This window comes from Vulpes lagopus, chromosome 4 (assembly GCF_018345385.1).
Source record: "Vulpes lagopus strain Blue_001 chromosome 4, ASM1834538v1, whole genome shotgun sequence".
Taxonomy (NCBI): Eukaryota; Metazoa; Chordata; class Mammalia; order Carnivora; family Canidae; genus Vulpes; species Vulpes lagopus.
In genome coordinates this window covers 63,335,362-63,358,483 of record NC_054827.1, presented here as the reverse complement: position 1 = coordinate 63,358,483, position 23,122 = coordinate 63,335,362, and the positions used below count along the sequence as shown (strand labels likewise).

At 38.2% G+C, this 23,122-nt stretch overlaps 1 protein-coding gene across 2 annotated transcripts in view; it reads right to left on the bottom strand.

Annotated features, from left to right (window-relative positions):
• Positions 1 to 23,122, bottom strand: part of FBXL17 (F-box and leucine rich repeat protein 17) — a 495,621-nt gene that overhangs the window by 465,756 nt on the left and 6,743 nt on the right. For both annotated transcript variants that reach the window (XR_005987299.1, XM_041751974.1), the window contains exons 2-3: positions 6,507 to 6,629; positions 1,820 to 2,077 (exon numbers count right to left, since the gene is read on the bottom strand). Coding sequence is in view for 1 of the 2 variants with exons in the window: in XM_041751974.1 (XP_041607908.1) it covers positions 1,820 to 2,077; positions 6,507 to 6,629 (381 nt within the window). In the remaining variant the exon portion in view is untranslated. The remainder of the gene's footprint in view (positions 1 to 1,819; positions 2,078 to 6,506; positions 6,630 to 23,122) is intronic.

Below are 23,122 nucleotides of genomic sequence, written 5' to 3'. Positions count from 1 at the left end.
ACTATGGCCTTATTCTTATAAGGACACCCTTAATAATCTGCTCAACTGGTACCTATCCATATTATATCATATTTAAATACATAACAAAATTTAGTCCGTTTCTTAATAAATACAGAGAACTTTAAAAATGATTCATTGTGAAATATAATTTGCTGGGACTTTTCCATCACAAAAAAACCATGCCATGTTGGTAAAATTTAGAATTTCCCCATTAAAGATTAATTTGTCCTAATACATTTAAGAGCTTCATATTGCTAGTGAGTAATCCTATATATAACAGAAATGGATTAGGACAAATATTAAAACAAGTAACACTGTTATTGCACAATTTCCCTTTGCAGACAAAATAGGCTCCCATATACATTTTAGCATTCATAATATATAAATTGGACTGACACACCAGTACTATTTAGGATACAATATTCCAAGATTTCTTCTAATACTGAGCTTTTGATTAATCTATAGTATTTAAATTTAAGGATCTTCATTTATTTCTAAGTTCATCTCGGATCAAACTTAAATCTAGGACTTCACTGATACTCTACTTTTATTGGGAAATGTAAGAACTGCACTCCAATTCTAAATTTAAACATTAATCCTAACAAAGTTTTTAAATGAAATTATTAGTTCTTTCTTCCAAAAGTGTTTGCCAAAGCAATGGTAAGTAGAATGGCAAAGGTGCACGGCCTCTGCTATCAAAGAGCAAGCCCCGGGATCCCTGGGTGGCGCAGCGGTTTGGCGCCTGCCTTTGGCCCAGGGCACGATCCTGGAGACCCAGGATCAAATCCCACGTCAGTCTCCCGGTGCATGGAGCCTGCTTCTCCCTCTGCCTATGTCTCTGCCTCTCTCTGTGTGTGACTATCATGAATAAACAAAAAAAATTAAAAAAAAAAAAAAAAAACAAAGAGCAAGCCCCTTTATTCAAGATCTTAGAGAAGGTCTTTTAGTCTATTAGAGTGAAACAGTGGAAAGATGGAAGAGATTTTGAAGAATCTAGGCTTTAAATCCCAGCTCCATCATTTGCTAAACATCAAGCAAGTTAATTAATCTCTCTAAGCCTTAATTCAAAATAAGTTTAACACTAACTATTTCACAAAGTTATTTCAAGGGTTAAATGTTAAAATACAGTAAGCACCCAATACAATAGTGGGAGAATTACTAAATATTCACAATATTCACAAATTCAGGGCCTGGCATACAGAATCCATTCAATATTTACTGAATGAATAATCCACTCTGAGACAAGAAATCTTAAATGCCATTTCCAAAGAAGTGCATCAAAGAGAAAATACTTATATAACAGTATTTTAAATCAAATTATTGTTCTAAATATAGGTAATTCCTACCTTTTATTTCATTTTATACTCTTTAATTTGGACTTCCATTTATGCCTTACAACATACATTTTAAGGCACATAATTGTATCATCTAGTAACATAAAAGGTAAATTAAAATTTTTAAAACCTCATGCTGAAAAAAATAAATAAATAAATAAAACCTCATTCTGACCCAAACTGTACACCATTGGTACCTTAAGCAAAATTTGGTATAAAATTTAAGTAACAAATGAATAAATTAATAAACAGTTTGTCACAGAAGTTCACAAATACACTATAAAACACAACAAAGTTAATTTATCATTTATGACCATGACACTCTAGTTTACTAAAGAAGACATTCATGGATACAAGAGAAAAATAAAATGGCTTATTTTAGTCTCTGCACATTATTTTTAACATAATAATCTTTTAAGGTGTAGCTTCAAGCAAACATTTTTAGTTAATCAGAGTAAAATCATTTTATAGATGCTAAAATTTACCTGTTTGAGTCCTTCATCAGTAAGTTTGTCCTGGTTGCCTACATGAACTTTCTGAAGTAAAGGACAGTGAGAGGCAACCGCAATAATAGAAGTGTCAGAAAGCTGTTTACACCTGTAGGCTGTATACCTAAGAAGTCCAGGACACTTAAATGCTAGAACACATACGCCAGTATCAGACATACTGCGACAATCAGAAATGTTGATTTCAATTATATTCTGACTTCTTGATGCAATTTTTTCCAATAATTCATCAGTGACCTATGAGAGGAAAAAAAGCAATAAATTTAAACTTTGCTGCAAGTGAAACTTATTTTCTATCTTTAATTAAATCTTCCCTAGTAAATAATATAATAGCACAATCAAAGGAAACCTTCTTATTTAATATCAAAGCATAATAAGGGGTGCCTGGGTGGCTCAGTCAGTTAAGTGCCTGCCTTGGGCTCAGGTAATGATCCCAGGGGCTTGGGATCGAGCCCCACATTGGGGTCCCTGCATGGTGGGAAGCCTGCTTCTCCTTCCACCACTACCCCTACTTGTGCACTCGTGCTCTCTCTCTCTCTCTCTCTCTGTCTAATAAATGGATATCTTAAAAAAAATAAATAAAATAAAGCATAACAAGAATTGCGGTATAATAGAAAATACATACTTGGTCTTTGCTTCCAGTCCCTGGAACAGAGCTCCTATAACTCTTGTAATTTCCTGATTAAGAGGAATGTCTTTTCTTATTCCTAACAAGCCCCATACATTTTGACCACATTGGAGTTTATACTAATGAAGCAGCTTAAGTTGGGGCTCCCCGAACAGCATCAGAACGGGGTCTGGTCACCAGAAAGACCAATCACCATGTGATTAGATGGTGGTCATTTTCAGCCCCAAACCCCTGACTTCCTAGGAGCGTAGGGGAGCTAGAGACTGGGTTATAAAAACTCTTGAACATTGAGATTCGAAGAGCTTCTGGGTTTGTGAACACCTTCAAGTGCTGGGAGGGTGACATGCCCACAGACGGAATGGAGCTCCACATCTTCTTCCCCTGCTTATTTTGTCCTATGTATCTTTTCCATCTGGTCAGTCCAGAGTTGTATCTTTTACAATAAACCAGTAGACATAAGTATTTTTCTGAGTTCTGTAACTCAGGTTTTTTTTTTTTTTTATAAGTCAAAACCAAGCTCTGGAGCACATCAGGAGAGGGCTAGGGTTTGTACCATCCTCCAAAACTCTAGGGCTGGGATATGCCTTCATCCTGAGACTCCAAACACTCAAAGTACAAAAGCGAGCTGGTTGGCAACATGACTCAAGACAGATTTTTTAAAAATTCCTAGAATGAGTGAATTTGAGCTTCCTTTGTCTCTTTAAAAAAAAAAATCCCCTTTTTTGGTAGGAAAAGAATGAAAAGGCATGCAGGGATTTAAAAAGAAACACAAAGAATCGAGTCAGAAGAAATCTTATAAATGTTAGGTTGATTTATAAGAGCTGCGCTGGGCAGTTAACAGTTTGTTTACAATGAAGAGCTATCTAACTGAACATACTGTGCATGGCAATTAGAAGTCGTCATGGCAAGAGGAAGCCACCGCCGGCCGGCTGCAGCCAACATGAAAACAGCCAGACACAGCCAGGAAAACATAGGGATGAAGATGGGGTTTGCATTTTATTATAAAAGAAAAAGTAACGCCTCAGGAATCTTAACAATGGAAAGGAGCATCTCACACTCAGAATAGACACCAGGATACAAAATGACAAGTGTTCTGACTCCAGGGCTGTCCCCATGTCCCCATAAGAGCAGAGATAGGAAGGAGACAGCCAAAGCAAACGGGTGATTCTGTAACAACGAAGACTCAGAAGAACCCTACAATTCATTCTAGCAAATTATCAAGCCTGGGGAAAAGGTCAAGGGGACTCCTAAATTTACAGCTGGTTAGTGAGAAGTACAGATGACTCCTGGGACTTGTGACTGACTGGCCTATGAAGTGGGGACAGTCTTATGGGACTAAGCCAATAACCTGTGAGGTTTTGCACTACCCCCAGGAGTTAATTTCAGAATTGAACTGAATTGTTGAACACCCAGGTGTTAACAGAGAATCTGTGAGAACAAAAACAATTCCACACATGTGGTGTCAGAAGTGGTGTGGAAAAACACCAAGCAAGAATATATGTGTTAGTTTCCATTAAAAGCCAAAGATATAGATCATTCCTTACTAGGAAGGTTACTTTAACTTTCAAACTCAACAAAAACTCCAAACAAAACTGTACTGAGATTTTAAACATTTTGTTCTTATTTTTAATTCATCAAATAGTGTATATCTCTTATCATGCTATATGAATTGTAACTTATAATACTTAACCAAATTAGATGATATGTACCACAAAATATAAACTTTAATTGTTTTACTACTTCTTTAAGAATACTACCTCATAAAAAAAAAAAAGAATACTACCTCATATATAACTAATCTATGGCTTAGAAAATATATCATTTTGCTTATGAGCACATCAAAGATTACATACAGATGTCCATATCTTATTGGACATAGTTCTTATCAGAATAGTTCTTATCAGAAATCTCAAAATTAAATAGTTCTTATCAGAAAACTCAAAATTAAATATAAGTAAGCTTAAAATTCATGTAGTAAAAAATTTATGTGGCCATCTGAATTTTAAACATACTTTAAAAATCAACCTCTACATATTCCTTACGCAGTGATGACATAAGACATCAAGATGAAAGGTAAAGCACAGGGAATACAGTCAATGGTGTGGCAGTAGCATTATATGGTGATAAGTACAGTATAACATACAGAATTGTCAAATCACTATGTTGTACACCTGAAACTAATGTAACATTGTGCATCAGGTAAATTTCAATTAAAAGGAAAAAGAAAAAAGAAAGGAAAGTTAATATTATTCAAGTCCCTCGAGTACAAACAATGGTGAAAGAAAATGCATGTGATGAAATTTAGAACAGAAGGAGGAAAGAACTGAAATGTTCAGGAGCTATAAGAGGAAGAGCCAAGCTTGCAACTGCCTTTATGCTTGCTGGAAAAAGCAAAATTGCAGACAGTTACCTTCAAAGCTACAACTCTGACATGCCTCTCCTTCTATTTTTTTTCTTTTTTCATCTCCAGACCTAAGTACCAGCAGAGGTGAAAAGCTATTCTTAGTCTGAGTTTATAACAAATAGCTCAGATATCCAAGCCTAATGAAGGAAAGAGCCAATGCATTATTTCACATTACTTCTTTCCACTCTACCAGCCACAACTAACTAAATACTCACCATTTTCTTAGACACAAATTTCATGGACCCAGGCAGGGAAATGACTAATTCTGTAATTATTTCAACCTCCAACCAATGAGGCGGAAAAACAAAAAGAAAACTTACATACAATGCTCAGGAATTTGCTTATTTTGTTTAGAGCATATAGTTATATACACATACACTACCACCAGTGATGTGCTAAAGTTGGCTTGTACCAACTCACAAGAGCCTGTAATGTGCACCTCTTTCCAAGTCAGTGACATCAGTACACAGTGATATCACATTAGTAGCCTGAAATTGGCTATGGTGGAACATTTGCACCAAAAAACTAGCAAATACCATAAAACACAGCTTTCTGTTTGTTTCTGAAAGCCAGTTGTTCAACATGTACCAGCACCACTACCTAAAAATATCCTGGAAGGGTTTAGAGCAGGTTCAATACTCCAATAAAATCCTATTCTTATTGGATATTTTATGTATTTCCAATGCCAAGTACTAACAACCAAGTCTAAAGAAGAATCCAGGGATCCCTGGGTGGCGCAGCGGTTTCGCGCCTGCCTTTGGCCCAGGGCGTGATCCTGGAGACCCGGGATCGAATCCCACGTCAGGCTCCCGGTGCATGGAGCCTGCTTCTCCCTCTGCCTGTGTCTCTGCCTCTCCCTCTCTCTGTGACTATCATAAATAAATAAAAAAATTTAAAAAAATAAAAAAAAAAAATAAAGAAGAATCCAACAAGCCCAACAAATTGTTTGCAATTAACACTATTAGCTCTATCTTTTTTTCTAATTTATGCCACCATATAAACACATTGGGCAGCCAGGCAATAGGGAGGATTGAAAAATTAAAGCAAGATATCTTAGTCCATTTTGCTTCTATTTCTTCAATTATAACAACTGTACAAGAATATTTATTCACCTACAATAGCATAAGGATACTATTATTAATAGTATAATAATAATAGATTAAAAAGAATAATGATAGTTTTGACTCATAACATTGTTACAAGGATCAAATGCTTTAATATATGTAAAGCCCAGAGAACAGTATATGCCATATCAGCACCATTATATAAACACTTGCCATTATTTTCTACTATTAAACTAATATTCATGATATAAGCCCTCTAAAAAATGGGGAAAAGTTTAATAACTTTCTTTGAAGGTAATGAAAAAAGGGAGAAGATATAGAAGACTTAGACAAAGAGGATTAAGAAGTAAACCAAAATTACCAATCCACATTAAAACATATCTTCTCCACCACAAGAACCTAGCTTTAACATAATACACACACAAAAATTACTATAGCAAGGAATTATAAATTATAATCACTTGAACCATCTTGAAAAACTACAACATTAAAAGAAGTGACTTCTGAAGAGAAATAAAGATACTCTTTTAATAGGTCAAAGTGAGTGTTTCTCAGAATTAGATTCCATACCTGCTGACGACTACTAAGATCCAGCTGCTTCCAAAACTGGAAATCTAAACAAAGGTCACGCCAGTACTTGCAAACCAATGAGGCAGAAAGGCAACGCTCATCCAGGGATAAATTGGAAAATATCTGTGAATAAAAGGGGAACCATTTAATATGTGCTAAACACTTTAAAGGCACTGGAAAAGGTTTTTATTAGGAAAAAAGAACATTTTAAAACAGAAAACCATCTTGAATACAAAGGCCATTATTAGAAAAATCATTATTAGGGAGTGTGTCCTGAAGAGGAAGTATGGTATAAGAGTTAAGAATATGTGCTAAAGGGGATCCCTGGGTGGCTCAGCAGTTTGGCACCTGCCTTTAGCCCAGGGCGCGATCCTGGAGACTCGGGACCGAGTCCCACGTCGGGCTCCCTGCATGGAGCCTGCTTCTCCCTCTGCCTGTGTGTCTCTGCCTGCCTCTCTCTCAAATAAATAAATAAATAAATAAATAAATAAATAAATAAATCTTTAAAAACAAAGAATATGTGCTAAATATCACCTTTTATGTAAAAAGTGGGGGGTGGGAAAGCAAAAGAGAGAGAAAAAGAGTTTGGCAGTATTAAAAAAAAAGAGAGATGGGAAGGAGAAGCCAAAAACTAGTAAAAACGCTTACCTTTAGGGGAAGGGAGAAAAAAGTAGAGGAAAAAGGATCAAAGTAACACTAATTTAAAGATAGTTTTTCAGTTTTGACCTTGGAACCTTGTGAACTTTTATATAATTTTTTTAAATAATGAAAATAAATCGTAAGAAAGACGCTTTACCTCTATAATTTTTTTCCAGAAATTCACAACCCCAATCAAATCCTGAGAAAAAAGTCATATATGCTAACGATGAGACATCCTACAAAATCCTAATAAGAACACCTCAGAGGCACCTGGGTACCTCAGTCAGTTAGGTGTCTGCCTTCGCCTCAGGTCATGATCCCAGAGTCCTGGGACTGAACCCCACATCAGACTCCTTGTTTAGCAGGGACCCTGCTTCTCCCTCTCCCTCTGCCTGTTGCTCCTTTGGCTCGTGCATGCGCTCTCTCTCTCTCTCTCAAATAAATGAATAAAATACTTTAAAAAAATTTTTAAAAACAACTCCTCAAAAAAATTCAGAGTCAGAAAAACGAGGAAAGACTTAGAACCTATCACAGGCCAGAAGAGAAGAAAGAGAAATGACAACTAATACAACCCTGAATTAGAAAAAGAACAGCAACAGAAAAACTATACTGATACTGATTTCACGGTTTTGGTAAATGTACAATGGTAATAATGGAAGATAATCAAATTAGGGAAAATTGAAAGTAGTTGAGGAATATATGGGAACTCTACTATCTTTGCAAATTTTCTAAGACTATTCTAAAATAAGAGGCTTAATTTTCAGAGTTTTAAAAAGTTAAAATCGGGGATCCCTGGGTGGCTCAGCGGTTTGGTGCCTGCCTTTGGCCCAGGGCGTGATCCTGGGGTCCCAGGATCAAGTCCCACATCAGGCTCCCTGCATGGAGCCTGCTTCTCCCTCTGCCTGTGTCTCTGCCTCTCTCTCTCTGTGTCTTTCATGAATACATAAATAAATAAAATCTAAAAAAATAAAAAAAAAATTTTTTTTAAAGTTAAAATCGGGGCACCTGGGTGGCTCAGTTGGTTAGGCATCTGCCTTTGGTTCAGGTCATGGTGTCGGAGTCCTGAGATCAAGCCCCAAGTTGGGCTTCTCGTACATGGCAGGCAGTCTGCTTCTCCCCTCCTCTCCCCCATGCTCATGCTGTCTCTAGCTCTTAAATAAATAAATAAATAGCTAAAATCACAAAAAGATGGCTAGGTTAAGGGTTAGGACCAGTATAAATGTTTACAATTAATATATGTATCAACAGGGACGCCTGGGTAGCTCAGTGGTTGAATATCTGCCTTTGCCTTTGGTGTGATCTTGGAGTCCCGGGATCGAGTCCCACGTCAGGCTCCCTGCATGGAGCCTGCTTCTCTCTCTGCCTGGGTCTCTGCTCCTCTCTATGTGTCTCATGAATAAATAAAATATTTTAAATATATTATATATATATATATATATATATATATATATATATATATATGTGTGTGTGTGTGTGTGTATGTATCAACAAATAAAATGTGTAGACCATATTGAGATCCGGAACTGAACTGACTATAAGAAAATTCTTCTGGGATCCCTGGGTGGCGCAGCGGTTTGGCGCCTGCCTTTGGCCCAGGGCGCGATCCTGGAGACCCGGGATCAAATCCCACGTCAGGCTCCCGGTGCATGGAGCCTGCTTCTCCCTCTGCCTGTGTCTCTGCCTCTCTCTCTCTCTCTCTGTGTGACTATCATAAATAAATAAAAATTAAAAAAAAAAAAAAGAAAATTCTTCTGAGACAATCACATTAAACTGAAGACAAAATATATATTAGACGAGTAAAAGAAAATTAGTCTTTACTTTTTAAGTTTTCATTATATTGATTATATTCATACTGTACTTATATTTTTAAAAGCTATTGTGCATTTTAACTTTAGATACTTTAGTGTTTTTACCTTAAATGATATTTAGAATTTGCTTTCAGATATTAATCAAAAGCAAAAAAAAGTTAGTGAAAGAAACAAGAAAAGGCCAATACAGAAAACTATTAAAATTGGTTGAATGATACATAGCAAGGGGCAGGTTCATTATAGTACTTTCTATTTTGCTCTGTATATGAAAATTTCCATAATACTAAGTGAAAATTTCAACAAGACCATATGCTCTAACATTAAATTGTCGGGGGATCCCTGGGTGGCTCAGCGGTTTAGCACCTGCTTTCAGCCCAGGGCCTGATCCTAGAGACCCGGGATCAAGTCCCTGCATGGAGCCTTCTTCTCCCTCTGCCTGTGTCTCTGCCTGTGTGTGTGTGTGTGTGTGTGAGTGTGTGTGTGTGTATGTGTGTGTGTGTCGTGAACTTAAAAAAAAAAAACACTAAATTGTATTATGCTAGGTTTAAATCATGGTCCCATCATTTATTATCTATGGAGCCTTGCACAAATTACCTAACCTCTCTGTACTTCAATTTGCTTATCTTTATTTTCTTTTTAAGATTTGAGAGAGAGAGAGAATGTGGAGAGGAGGGGCAGAGGCAGGGGGAGAAGCAGACTCCTTGCTAAGCAGGGAGCCTGATGCAGAGCTCAATCCCAGGATCTTGGGATCATGACTTGAGCCAAAGACAGATGCTTAACCAACTGACCTGTCCAGACACCCCAATTTCCTCATTTTTAAAATGGAGATAATAGGGATGCTTGGGTGGCTCAGCAGTTGAGCATCTGCCTTCGGCTCAGGGTGTGATTCCGGAGTCCTGGAATCGAGTCCCACATTGGGCTCCCCGCGGGGAGCCTGCTTCTCCCTCTGCCTCTCTCTCTCTCTTTCTCTCGAATAAATAAATAAAATCTTTTTTTATAAAATGAAGATAATACACTACTGACCTGAGAGGACCAAAGGAGTATAAATAAAGTTTTGGGAACAAGGTCTGGAACAGAGTAAGCAGTATATAATAATTCCTATCACAACTATGACTTAAAATGGTAAACCTCTGTGCAACCAAAAGTTGTAGACGTCTAAGCTAAAATCTCTACTAAGCTTAAATCTTCAAATTTAAGCTGGGGAAAATAATTGCCTTCCCTTCACAACTATCATTCCTCTTCCAAGGACCTAGTGAGAAAAAAAAAAAAAAGCGTAAGAATCCCTGGCAAAGATGGACTTAAGCCCACTCCAGCCTCACACTCCCACTCATGACAACTAAAACCACTGGACAACATACAAAAAGCAATTAACTCAGGATTCTAAAAGGTTAATAACAGATGGACTGGGAAGGTGAGCCAAAACTTAAAGAATGACCAATAACAGTAATGAGTTTCCTGAGGTTTTCTTCCCTTTTATCTCCCATCATGGAACAGGATGGCCCCTGTGCGGAAGCATACATAAGACACTACTTAAATACAAGAGAAAGTTATCTTTCTGGACAGAATGTGAAATAAAGAATATGAGAACAATCCTCACTTTGGGTTTTCTTTTCTTTCCCTTTTCTCTTTTCTCTCCGCTGGCCATCTCCCAAATACAGCCTCAGTCACAGAGCTGGAATGTGGCAGGTACGTAAAAACCATCTTTCTGGCCAACAGAACCAGCAAAGAGAACTCTGGACCAAAGAGTGTGAAAGGAATCCTTACTACTTTTTTTTAAAGATTTTATTAAAAAAAAAAAAAACAAAACAAAAAAAGATTTTATTTATTTATTCATGAAAGACACAGATAGAGAGGCAGAGACACAGGCAGAGGGAGAAGCAGGCTCCCTGCAGGGAGCCCGATGTGGGACTTGATCCCGGGACCCTGGGATCATGCCTTGAGCCAAAGGCAGACGCTCAACCGCTAAGCCACCCAGGCATCCCCTTACTACTTATTTCTTAACACATCACCATTAAAGTAGCCCCAGGGGTACCTGGGCAGTTCAGTTGGTTAAGCATCCAACTATTTATTTGGTTTTGGCTCAGGTCATGACCTCAGGGTCATGGAGTCAAGCCCCACTTCTGACTACAACTCAGTGGAGAGTCTCCTTGGGATGTTCTCTCTCCTCCATTTGCCCCTCCCCCAAAATTAAATAAATAAATAAATCTTTTAATAAAAAAATAAAAGTAGTGCCAGTTACACAAAGGTAATAGCAGAGGCGGCTCTAGCGCAGAGAAATTCCATCTTTCCAACCAGAGAACCAAGAAAACGGGCCTCTAAGAATGTAAGGAGGGGCACAGGGTGGCTCAACTGGTTAAGCAGCTGCCTTCAGCTCGGGTCATGACCCCAGGGTCCTGGGATCCAGCCCCACATGCGCATCTCCACTCAGTAGAGCCTACCTGGCCCTCTCCTTCTGTTGTTCCTCCCACTTGTGCTCCCTGACTCTCTTTATCAAATAAATAAATAAATTATTTAAAAAGCAAATAAAAGTATAAAGGAAGGATCAGAAAAGATCCCTAACTCTGTGTATATATAGTGACAAAAATCCTGAGTTAACCAGAAAGCTACACATGTGCAAGAAACCCAAGCAGAGGGCAGCCCCGGTGGCTCAGCAGTTTAGCGCCACCTTCAGCTTGGGATGTGATCCTGGAGACCCAGGATCGAGTCCCATGTCGGGCTCCCTGCATGGAGCCTGCTTCTCCCTCTGCCTGTCTCCCTCTCTCTCTCTCTCTCTCTCTCTCTCTCTCTCTCTGTCATGAATAAATAAATAAAATCTTAAAAAAAACAAACAAACAAACCCAAGCACAGAAAAGTCTTTGAAAACTGAGCTAAAACTGTAATCACAGGCCAAGGAAGGTAAGATAGAGATTTAAGTCTAAGTATAACAATGCTGAGATACCTGGGCAGCTCAATCAGTTAAGCATCTGCCTTCAGCTCAGGTCATGATCTCAGGGTCCCTCAGGTCCTCAGGGGATCAAGCCCCATGTTACGCTCCCTAGTCAGTGAGTTGTCTCCCTCATCCTCCATCTCTCTCCCTCTCCCATTTGTGCTTGCTCTCTCTCTCTCTCTCAAATAAATAAAATCTTTTAAAAAATATTTTTAAAGATTTTATTTATTTATGAGACACATTGAGAGACAGACAGACAGACAGAGAAAGGCAGAGTTACAGGCAGAGGGAGAAGCAGGCTACATGCAGGGAGCCCGATGTGGGACTCGATCCCAGGACTCCAGGATCACACCCTGGGCTGAAGGCAGGCGTGCAACCACTGAGCCACCCAGGGATCCCCTAAAAATAGTTTAAAAATAAATAAACAATGCTGATCCCTGACAAACCTGATGAAAGAAATGAATCTAGACATTCATAAACACAATTAACACCAGTAAGATTAACTCGAAGACTCTACACCCAGACACATTATAATCAAATTGTCAGAAGACAAAGGGAGAACCCCAAAAGCAGGAAGAGAAAAGCAATTCATCAGGTACAAAGGCTTCTCAAGGTTAACAACTGATTTCACACTAGAAACTATGTAAGCCAAAGGCAATGAGAAAACACATCTACAGTGCTGAAAGAAAGTGCTCTGTATCTGGCGAAACTATTCTTTGAAAATGATGGAGAAATTAAAATATTTCCAGATAAACAAAAACTGAGGGAATATGTCACTAGCAGACTTGACTGTAAGAAATGCTACAAGGAGCTCTTCAGGCTGAAAGGAAAGAGCATGAGCCAGTAGTTTGAAACCACATAAAGAAATAAAAAACACAAATAAAGATAGGTACTTATGTAGGTAAATTAATTTACCTGAGATTTAATATATTTTGGGCTTGTATCCCTTTTATCTTCTACATGACTGAAAAGACAACTATATAAAAAAATAATTATAAATGGATGCACAAAGCACATAAAAGCGTAAGTTGTGGCAACAATATAAATATAGGAACTAAGTTTTCACAAACCATTGAAACTATAGTTATTTATAATTTCAGTGTCTGACAATAAGCTTTTTTGATCACAGCACGTCTAACACTAAGCTTTTGACTGCCATGACATCCACTTCAAATAAACATATTGTCAGCTGTATGACACAGGTACTAAAAAAACAACCACATATGGAACCAGGCTACCACCATCCATTAAGTTCTCTCTTTCAGAAAACCCCAGGTAACCTAGATAATGGACTGCCTGAGTGACCCTGTTTCTCCCTTCTAATACCCAAATTCTGACTTTTCTGCTTTAAATTAGCCAATAGAGAATAAATCTGGAAAACCCTAGACACTCCAGCCTTGGACCCTAATAAAGGCAGAGCCCCAAGACTGCTCTTTCTCTTCACCCTCAACCAACTAGATGGTTCTTGGTGTGCTATATATGGCATAGTGAGAACCAGAAGACCTCGCCAGCTATAAATAGGGGCCCTGGTAGCAGAAATATCTGTGGAGCATGCCATAAATAATGTGTGCCCAGGCAAACACTACAGGAATTTCTGACATGGGGTATTACCATCAACAGGCTCAACATCAACGGAACTGTATTAACTCAAACTACATTGTTATAAATTATAGTATTAATTATAACCACCACAGTAAATATTAAGTAACTAAGTATATACATATATATGTATGTATATGCTAGAAGAAAAGGGAATCAAAATAGTACACTAAAAATATCTAATACAAAGAGCAACAACAGAGGAATTGAGGAACAAAAAGTATAAAACAGAGAAAACAAATAAGAAAATGGCAGAAGTCTTTCCTTATCAGTAATTACATATAAAAACAAACTCTCCAATTTAGAAACAGGATGAAGGAATGGAACAAAAAGATGATCAAATCTATAAGAGACTTGCTTTAGATCCAAGAACACACTTAGGTTAAAAGTAAAAGGATGGAAAAACGTATTCTATTCAGATACTAACCAAGAAAGAACTGCAGTGTCCACACTAACGTGACAAAATAGACTTTAAGACAAAAACTGTTGCAAGAGACCCAAAAAATTACAGAATGATAAAAGGGTAAATCCACTAAAAAACATATAGCAATTATATATATACATGTAACAATAGAGGTCCAAAATAGATCAATCAAAAACTGACAGAATTTAAGGGAAAAATAAACAGTTCTACAATACTTAGAGACTTTAACACTCCATTTCAATAATGGATAAAACCACCAGAGAGAAGACAAACGAGGAGGTCAAAAAAATCTGAACAGTTAAATGAACTGGGCCTAACATATTTATACAACACTCAACCCAACACAAAAAATATACATTCTTCTCAAGTGAACATGCATAAACCTAAACCGTATGTTAGCTCAAATCAAGTCTCAATAAATTTTAAAAGACTGAAATACAAAATATTTTTCTTCTCTAACTACAATGAAATTAGAAATCAGTAGAAAAGGAAATCTGAAAATGAGTGGAAATTAAACAATACACATAAAACAATTAGTAAGAAAAATTTACAAGGAAAAATTTAAAATACTTTAAGATAAATGAAAACAAAAATACATCCCAAAACTTATGAAATATAGCTGTAAACAACTGTATTAAGAATAAAGATCTCAAACCAATAACCTACACTTCCACCTTACAGAACTACAAAAAGAAGAAGAAACGGGATGCTCGGGTGGCTCAGCGGTTGAGCAGCTGCCTTCCCCCCAGGGCGTGACCCTGGGGACCCAGGATCGAGTCCCACGTCGGGCTCCCTCGCTCCCTCCATGGAGCCTGCTTCTCCCTCTACCTGTGTCTCTGCCTCTCTCTCTCCCTCTCTCTGTCTCTCATGAATAAATAAAATCGGTTTTGTTTTGTTTTGTTTTTAAAAAGAGGAAACTAAATACAGGCCAAGTAGAAGGAAGAAACTAAAAATCAGACCAAATAGGGCAGCCCCGGTGGCGCAGCGGTTTGACGCGGCCTGCAGCCCAGGGTGTGATCCTGGGAACCCGGGATCGAGTCCCACATCGGGCTCCCTGCATGGAGCCTGCTTCTCCCTCTGCCTGTGTCTCTGCCTCTCTCTCGCTCTCTCTGAATGAATAAATAAATCTTTAAAAAAATAAAATAAAATAAAAAATAAAATAAATAAAAATAAAATCAGACCAAATATAAATTAAATATAGACTAGAAAAATAATAGAAACTATGAAAACCTAAGTTTAAACTTTGGAAAGACCAACAGAACTGACAAAACTTTAGCAGACTAAAAATAGAGAACACTCCAGTTACTAAAATCATGAATGAAAATAGAGACATCATTGCCAACCTCACAGAAATAGAATTACAGAAAACTATGCCAACTAAGTAACCTAGATCAAATGGACAAGTTTCAAGAAGAATACAAACTACAAAAGAACTAACTCAAGAAGAAACAGAAAATCTGAATAGAACTGTAAGAAGTAGAAAGATTAACTCAGTAATAAAAAAAACTCCCAAAAAAGAAAAAGCCAAGGAATGAGGATATAATTAGTGATACAGCCGAAGAACTAATACTAATCCTAAAATTCTTCCTAACTGGAAGATGACATAAGGCTTCCTAACTCATTCCATGAGGTCAGGATTACCCTGATACCAAAGCCTAATGATGCCATCACAAGAGAGCTACAGATGTCCCTTATGAATACAGAAGCAAAATCTTCAATAAAATATGAGCAAACTAAATCCAGTACATATTAAAAGGATCATACGCCACACCCAAGGAGGATTTACCCCAGAAATGCAAAAGTGGTCCAAAATGAAGAAATAAATCAATTTAACACACCATATTAATAAAATAAAAGGGGTTTTTATTTTATCAAATTTTTATTTTATTACCTATGAATTCCACGTCCTCCCCCAGTTAGATAAAGAAGGCAGATGTAACAGCATTTTCGGTGATTTTCATTCCTTCTAGAAGACAAGTTTCTATCTGTTTCATTGCTCTTGAACCCAAAGCATATCTTTTAGGATTTCTTTTAGCTCAAATGAGTTGATGCACATTTTCTCAAGTTTTGTTCATGACATATTATCTTTGTTTCTTTTTTCCTAAGACAACTACTGCTTGTGTACAGAATTATGAGTTGACAGTTTTGGGGTTAGTCCAGTATTCTCTAAAATCCATTATTTTTAACCCATGAATCCTTTGAAATAGTGTTCCATTAATATACAGTGTTATTTTCCTTTTCAGTGCTTTTAGATGTTATGAAAGGTCTGTTTTTTTTTTTTTTTTTAATGACCATCTCAATAGACGCAGAAAAGGCACTTGACAAAATCCAATACCCCTTCTTGATACAAATACTCAGAAAACTTGAAATAAAAGGAATCTTCCTTTCTTGGTAGATGGCACATCTATTAAAAACACTCAGCTAACATTATACTTAATGGTGAAGGACAGACTTTTTTTTTTCCCTGGAGATGAGGAACAAGGATGTCTGCTCTCTCCATTGTACTAGAGATTCCAACCTGGGCAACTATTCAAGAAAAAAAAAATGAAAGGCATCCAGGAAAGAAGAATTAAAATGTTCTCTATATGCAGATGTCATGTTTTTATATATAAAAAATCCTAAAAAAAAAAAATCCTAAAGAACACACCAAAAAAAATTTAGAGCTAATAGGCAAAGGTTTCCACGCATTAACAATGAATAATTCTAAAATGAATTAAGAAAGCATTTCCGGGATGCCTGGGTGGCTCAGAAGTTCAGTATCTGCCTTTGGCTCCGGTTGAGATCCCAGGGCTCTGGGATGTAGTCCCCCATCAGCTCACTGCAGGGACCTGCTTCTCTGTTTCTTTCATGAACAAATAAATAAAATCTTTAAAAAAAGAAAAAAAAAGAAAAGAAATAGAGAAAGAAGGCAAGAAAGAATTTTCATTTATAATAACATCAAAAACGTGAAGTATTTAGTCATAGATTTACCATTTTTTGAGTATCCTCATATTCTTCATTATACTTAATGTTTCCTTGTATTTTTTTAATATTTATAATAGCAGTTTGAAGTTTTTTTCTTTTAAGTCTAATATCTGAGCTCATTCACAGTTATTTTCTATGAACTACTTTCTTTCAGTATAGGTCTCATTTTTCTGTCTCTTGACATGTCTCATAGCTTTAGGGGCACATTTTAGGGGCACCACAGTGGCTCAATCAGCTAAGCATACAATTCCTAATTTTAGCTCAGATCTTGATCTCAAAGTCATGAACTCAAGCTCTGCAGTAGGCTCCACCCCTAGCATGGAGCCTACTTTAAATACAAAAAAAAAAACAAACAGGGACAACCAGGTGGCTCAGCCATTGAGCATTTGCCTTTGGCCCAGGGTGTGACCCCAGAGTGGGTGGCAGGGGGGGGGGGGGCGCGGGGGATCGAGTTCCACATCGGCCTCCCCACAGGGATCCTGCTTCTCCCTCTGCCTGTGTCTCTGCCTCTCTAAGTGTCTCTCATGAATAAATAAATAACATCTTAAATAAATAAATACCAAAAAACCTAGACATTTTAGATAACTTATTATCAAAAATATAGCAACTCTGGAATTTTTCAGAAGTTTTTTTTTTTTTTTTTTTTTTTTTAAGTAATCTCTATACCCAACGTGAGGCTTGGAATCACAACCCTGAGATCAAGAGGTACATGTTCTAACCAACTGAGCCAGCCAGCCACTCCAGAAGGTAACATTTTAATTTCCCTGCAATTAAACTGTGGGGTCTATGTCCTCTGCAGGGTTGATGCCTCTGCCCGGGTCAGTACTCACATACTCCTCTCACTCTAGCTTCCCGACGAGGTGACCCCATATCTGCGTAGCTGGGGCTCAGGCATGCTCCGCATCTCAGGCCTGCTCCTCGACCTCTGAGGGGACCGCAAGAGCACATTCGAGGCTGAGCCAGTTCTCCGGCCCCGCCTTGGCCCTTGCCTCCTGCTAGACCTTCAGGTCTCCTCTGCCCCCGGGCGTGGCCTCACCAGGAGCCAGGGGCTCCGGGAGCACTTACCCCTTTACGGTTTTCTCATTTCCAAGGTCGGCCTGTTCAACTCCTGGCTGGTCCCCCGCTCATCCCAACTGGCACAAAAACCTAAGACTAGCAAATATGTGGGTTTTCACTGTTTCCTATCAAATTTGTCACTTTAAGTTGACAAATACAGGTTTTTACTCGTTGCCACAAACTAAATTAGCCTCTGGCAGCACGGCTGCCGGTCTCCCAAACTCCAGTTCTTGCCAAAGGAATTGGAGAAAGCAAGAATGCCGCAGACATCGACTGTTCTCAAAAGCTCTAGCACTTTTCCTAAAAATAAATGCTTCTCAATTTTTTTCTGCCTTCGGTCAATTTCCAAAGCCCAAATAGTTTTAGGCAATTTTGCCTAATTTTACTTTGTTTTTGTGGAGAGGAATCACCAAACTCTTCATGCAGCTATACCTGGAGGTCCCTCTCTTCTGAATATTTTTATGCTCCTCATTTTATAAGATGAAAAAATAAAGATTCAGGCAAAGTAGATCATCTGTTTAAGGTTAAAGAACAATGTGGTTTTCAAGAACTACGCTGTCACTTAACAAATAGAAGTTATGTAGAAATGGTCACCGGAACCAAGAAGCATCTTGTTTTGTTTAAGATTTTACTTATTTATTCATGAGAGACACAGAGAGAGGCAGAGACACAGGCAGAGGGAGGAGAAGCAAACTCCATGCAAGGAGCTCAATGTGGTACTCGATCCCAGGATCCCGCGATCACACCCTGAGCCAAAGGCAGACGCTCAACCACTGAGCCACCCAGGCGTCCCAAGAAGCACCTTGTGGGCATCCGGGGAGGCTCAGCGGTGTAGCGCCGCCTTCGGTCCAGGGCGTGATCCTGGAGACCCGGGATGGAGTCCCACGTCGGGCTCCCTGCATGGAGCCTGCTTCTCCTTCTGCCTGTGTCTCTGCCTCTCTCCTTCTGTATCTCTCATTAATAAATAAATACAATCTTTCAAATAAATAAATAAACAGCTCTCTCTCCCAAATCTTAACTCTCAAAGTTAACTACTTCTCCTCCAAACTATCATCTTAACTCATTTAACCAATATTTGTGCACGTGTACCTGGGTTTCTATGGGAGACCCTAAGACTTGAGAGGCATTCGCTGGCTTTAAGATTATATAGTCAGAGGCATTTCTGAATTATCTTTGGATAATCTGAGATTCAGGAGAAAAAGTATTTTGAAAGTTGATTTGCAGAAAGAGAATATAGGTCTGTAAAGGACTGACCCGTAACAACATTTTTGTTGAATACAGAAAACTACAAAGGGGAAAGAGGACACTGAAAAAAACTGGGATGTCCCTTGCATCAAGCCAGGAAACTGCTTACTCTAACACAGGCCTGTTAGCAAAGCTTGAACATGAGAGAAGTTCAAACTAAGTAGGTGTAGGCATCCTGCAGATGTAGAAGATCCAGGGATCCATCGCCTGGCACCTTGCTACTCGCCATCGCTGCCTTCGGCTATGGCGAGGAAGACCATGCCTAGCCCTGAAAAAGGGAGGCAAAGGGCAAGTGGCTGCTCTCATGGACACATTACTTCCACTCACATTCTATCACCCAACATTTAGTCACATAGCTGCGCCTCGCTACAATTAAGGCTGAGAAACAGCCTCTAATAAGGTGATCTTGTGCCAAGCTAGAACATGGTAAATTCCACGTCTAAAAGGAAGATGAGGGGAATGGATACTGGGAAACAGCAGTGACTTCTAACCAGGACCTAAGTTGAAAACTAACTTAATATTCTTTATCTTTAGGGGCAGATCTGGAAAACATAACTAAAATACAAATTACCAGAAAAGGTACGTGTTACAGATACAATCTGAAATAATCACTACCAGAGACATCCAAATATTCCTGAGCCTTCAAAGACTCTATTTTTGAGCAGGGCATCAGTGTAAGATTTCAGAAGATACTTCAGACTGAGAAAAAGTCCAGAAAATGCTTTGTTGTCTAACACTTGGTCAAACCTAACCCACAGAACCTTGAAAATCAAGTACTTGAAAATCAACCAAGCCAATACTTACATTTGGCCATTTAATTTTTGATAAGATCTTATCTGCTATCAAAGATTACTGCAAAAGTTTATGAGTAAGCAGATGGCATGCAAGTTATACAAATGATACTTTGAAAAGAAGTAAACTGTGTAGCTATTTTATCTAATATTGACTATACTAGGTGTTATGTGAGAGAGATACAGAGGTATGCAAGATAAAACACAATATTCTTGACTATATACTGTATGATGACATTTACATGAAATTTCCAGAAAAGGAAAACTCTATAGGCAAATAGATCAGTGGTTGCTTGGGGCTAGGGGTATGAGCAGAAATTGTTAAGAGGCACACAGAAACTATTTGAGGTGTTCCAAAACTAGATTATAATGATGGCTATATAACACTATACACTTATTAAAACTCAAACTGTAGGGATGACTAGATGGCTCAATTAAGCGTCTATCTTCAGCTCAGGTCATGATCCCAGGGTCCTGGGATCAAGCTCCACATGGGGCTCCCCACTTGGCGGGGAGTCTGCTTCTTCCTCTGCCTCTCCCTCCACTTGTACATGAGCTCTCCCACTCTTTCTCTCTGTGCTTATACTATAAATAAAATCTTAAAAAAAAAACAAACCTCAAACTGCATACTTAAAATGGGTAAATATCAATAGAGCTGCTTTTTTAAAAAATGTCCACAAGCTCTATATTTCTATCATTCTATTTTTCTTCCCAGAATCTTTGAATTCCTTTTTGAGAAGACATTCACACACATACACAAACACCATGTTATAGTAAGGACTAAGCAAATAATATCAGATATTATTTAACTATAATTCAGAAAGAATCCCTCTTTGCAATCTTCTCAAAATTAACTATTTCAATCAAGTTCAACTTTTCTGCCCTTTTCAATTTTTCCCCATATGTCATATCTTCCATCTTAAATATTCTACTTAAATTATCTGCCAAAAGCTTGCAAGTAACATTTACTAAGTAGTTTCTTGAATAGAGACTGTTTAGAAAAACAAACACAAAACATATTTCTGGTACTTTTCTAACCACATAACCAAAGGGAAGTCATAGACTCTAAAATTATTTCCTAATCTATAATTTTAAATAATTCTTGCAATTTAATTATTAAAATTTAAGGCACAGCAAACTTCTACAACCCCAATGCTTACTACAGAGTGCTATTTTATAGTAGTAGTCAGGTATTATGAAATGTACACAAGAGTAAGTTTTATTCTAAAGCCAGTCACAGAATTCAATAAAATACAAAACTTTTTTAAGTATTTTGGGGACGTCTGGGTGGCTCAGAGGTTGAACATCTGCCTTTGGCACAGGGCGTGATCCCAGGGTCTTGGGATTGAGTCCCACATCAGGCTCCCTGCATGGAGCCTGCTTCTCTCTCTGCCTCTGTCTCTGTGTCTCTCATGAATAAATAAGCAAAATCTTTTTTAAAAGTTTTTTTAAGTATTTTGGGAAGAGATACTATAAAATGACATGTCCTTCTGACATATATCCATTATTCTTTGAGTACTTCCTTGTGCTCTGGCACAAAATATTCTAGGCTCGTCTAGTACTTTCCTGGTACCAGCTTGGTAATCATCCATTTCTCCTAGAACGCTGATTCCTTTTAGCAGAGAATGGTTTTTAGAAGCTAAGATCTAGCTAAGTGCACAGATACACACACTGTTTATTGGGCATTGCTTCTCTAAGGCCCTTTTAAGTGGACAGAGCTAGAAAAATACATATATACGTATGTATGTAGGTTGCCAATCACCCATCACCACTCTAGAGTCTTCCTCCACATAGATGCCCTGAGCATATTATGTGGCTCCAAACTGGCCAAAACTTGGGCAGGACTCCTGACAAACTTAAATTAAGATATTCAGCCAAAATTAAACAACTTTTCAGGAAACTATTATGCTAACATTAAATGCTTCCATATATGCCTTCACTTATCTTCTCATATTCCCTATCACTTATACAACTTGGTATTCCAAAGTTGGCCAAAAAAAAGAAAAAAGAAAAAAAAAAAAAAAACGCCCAGGGTTATTCCCTTGACAGCTACTCATTACAAAGCACCAAAATTTATAGACCTCTTAAGGTAAAAAGAAAACAAATCTCACCTTTTGTGGCCTGATTAAGTTAATCGAGATTACTTGACATTCTTCAGCAAAAAAAAAAAAAAAATCTTGAACCTGACTTCCTAACAACATTCTATTTCAGAGTTGACTAAACTCATCCCCAGAACTACAGAGACATACGTTCTAGAAGTGACCTGGCCCTGGAGTAGTAAGTCAAGCATTCATGAAATGCTACATATAACTTAGTTCTTCTTACCCACTAGTAATCTACATTCAAAACTTTAAACAGTGGTATTGCTTTTTTTTTTTTTTTGACTCCCATTTCCATTGCTTTCATCCTTATTTTCATATCTAAAAAGAAACAGGTCGAGCACATAAGGCTTCCCCCAAAGCACATTTATCTCATAAAATTCTTCCTTGATCACTAAAGCAACCTGTTGGTAATGAAGCTGTAAAAATAAAGATCTAATACCTAACACGTTATCAGGGGTGTGGGCATGGTGAGGCGGTTTTCCCAACTGTGTTGACAGACTCTGGAGTCTCTAGCCTGGTTTCCTTTGGAAAGAAACAGGTCGGGCTGACAGAGAGCAAGATACCTAAACATAAAGCACACAAAGTCTCTAAATATCTCAAAATACCTGTTACTCAAATAGTAACACTTAAAGAAAAGTATTCCACTGCTATCATTTGGTAAAACTGTTGCATAGGGGCTCCACAATATAAAAACCTAACTGTGACATCAGAAGGCAGGATTGCTTGAGGCTATGAAGGCAACAGGTACCAAAGACTGAAGCCGCCTTATTTGATCCAAAGCAATCCCTCAACCAAAGACCTAGAACTAGAACTAGGCCTAAGGCCTTAAGAAAATGCTATTTCCACAGTTGATCTGTGAAGAGCCATTCCCTACTTCTCATATTTCTTATATTTAAGGACCACAATTCAACCCTACAGGCCCAATTATAAAATTAGCCTCTGAGGGATCCCTGGGTGGCGCAGCGGTTTGGCGCCTGCCTTTGGCCCAGGGCACGATCCTGGAGACCCGGGATCGAATCCCACGTCGGGCTCCCGGTGCATGGAGCCTGCTTCTCCCTCTGC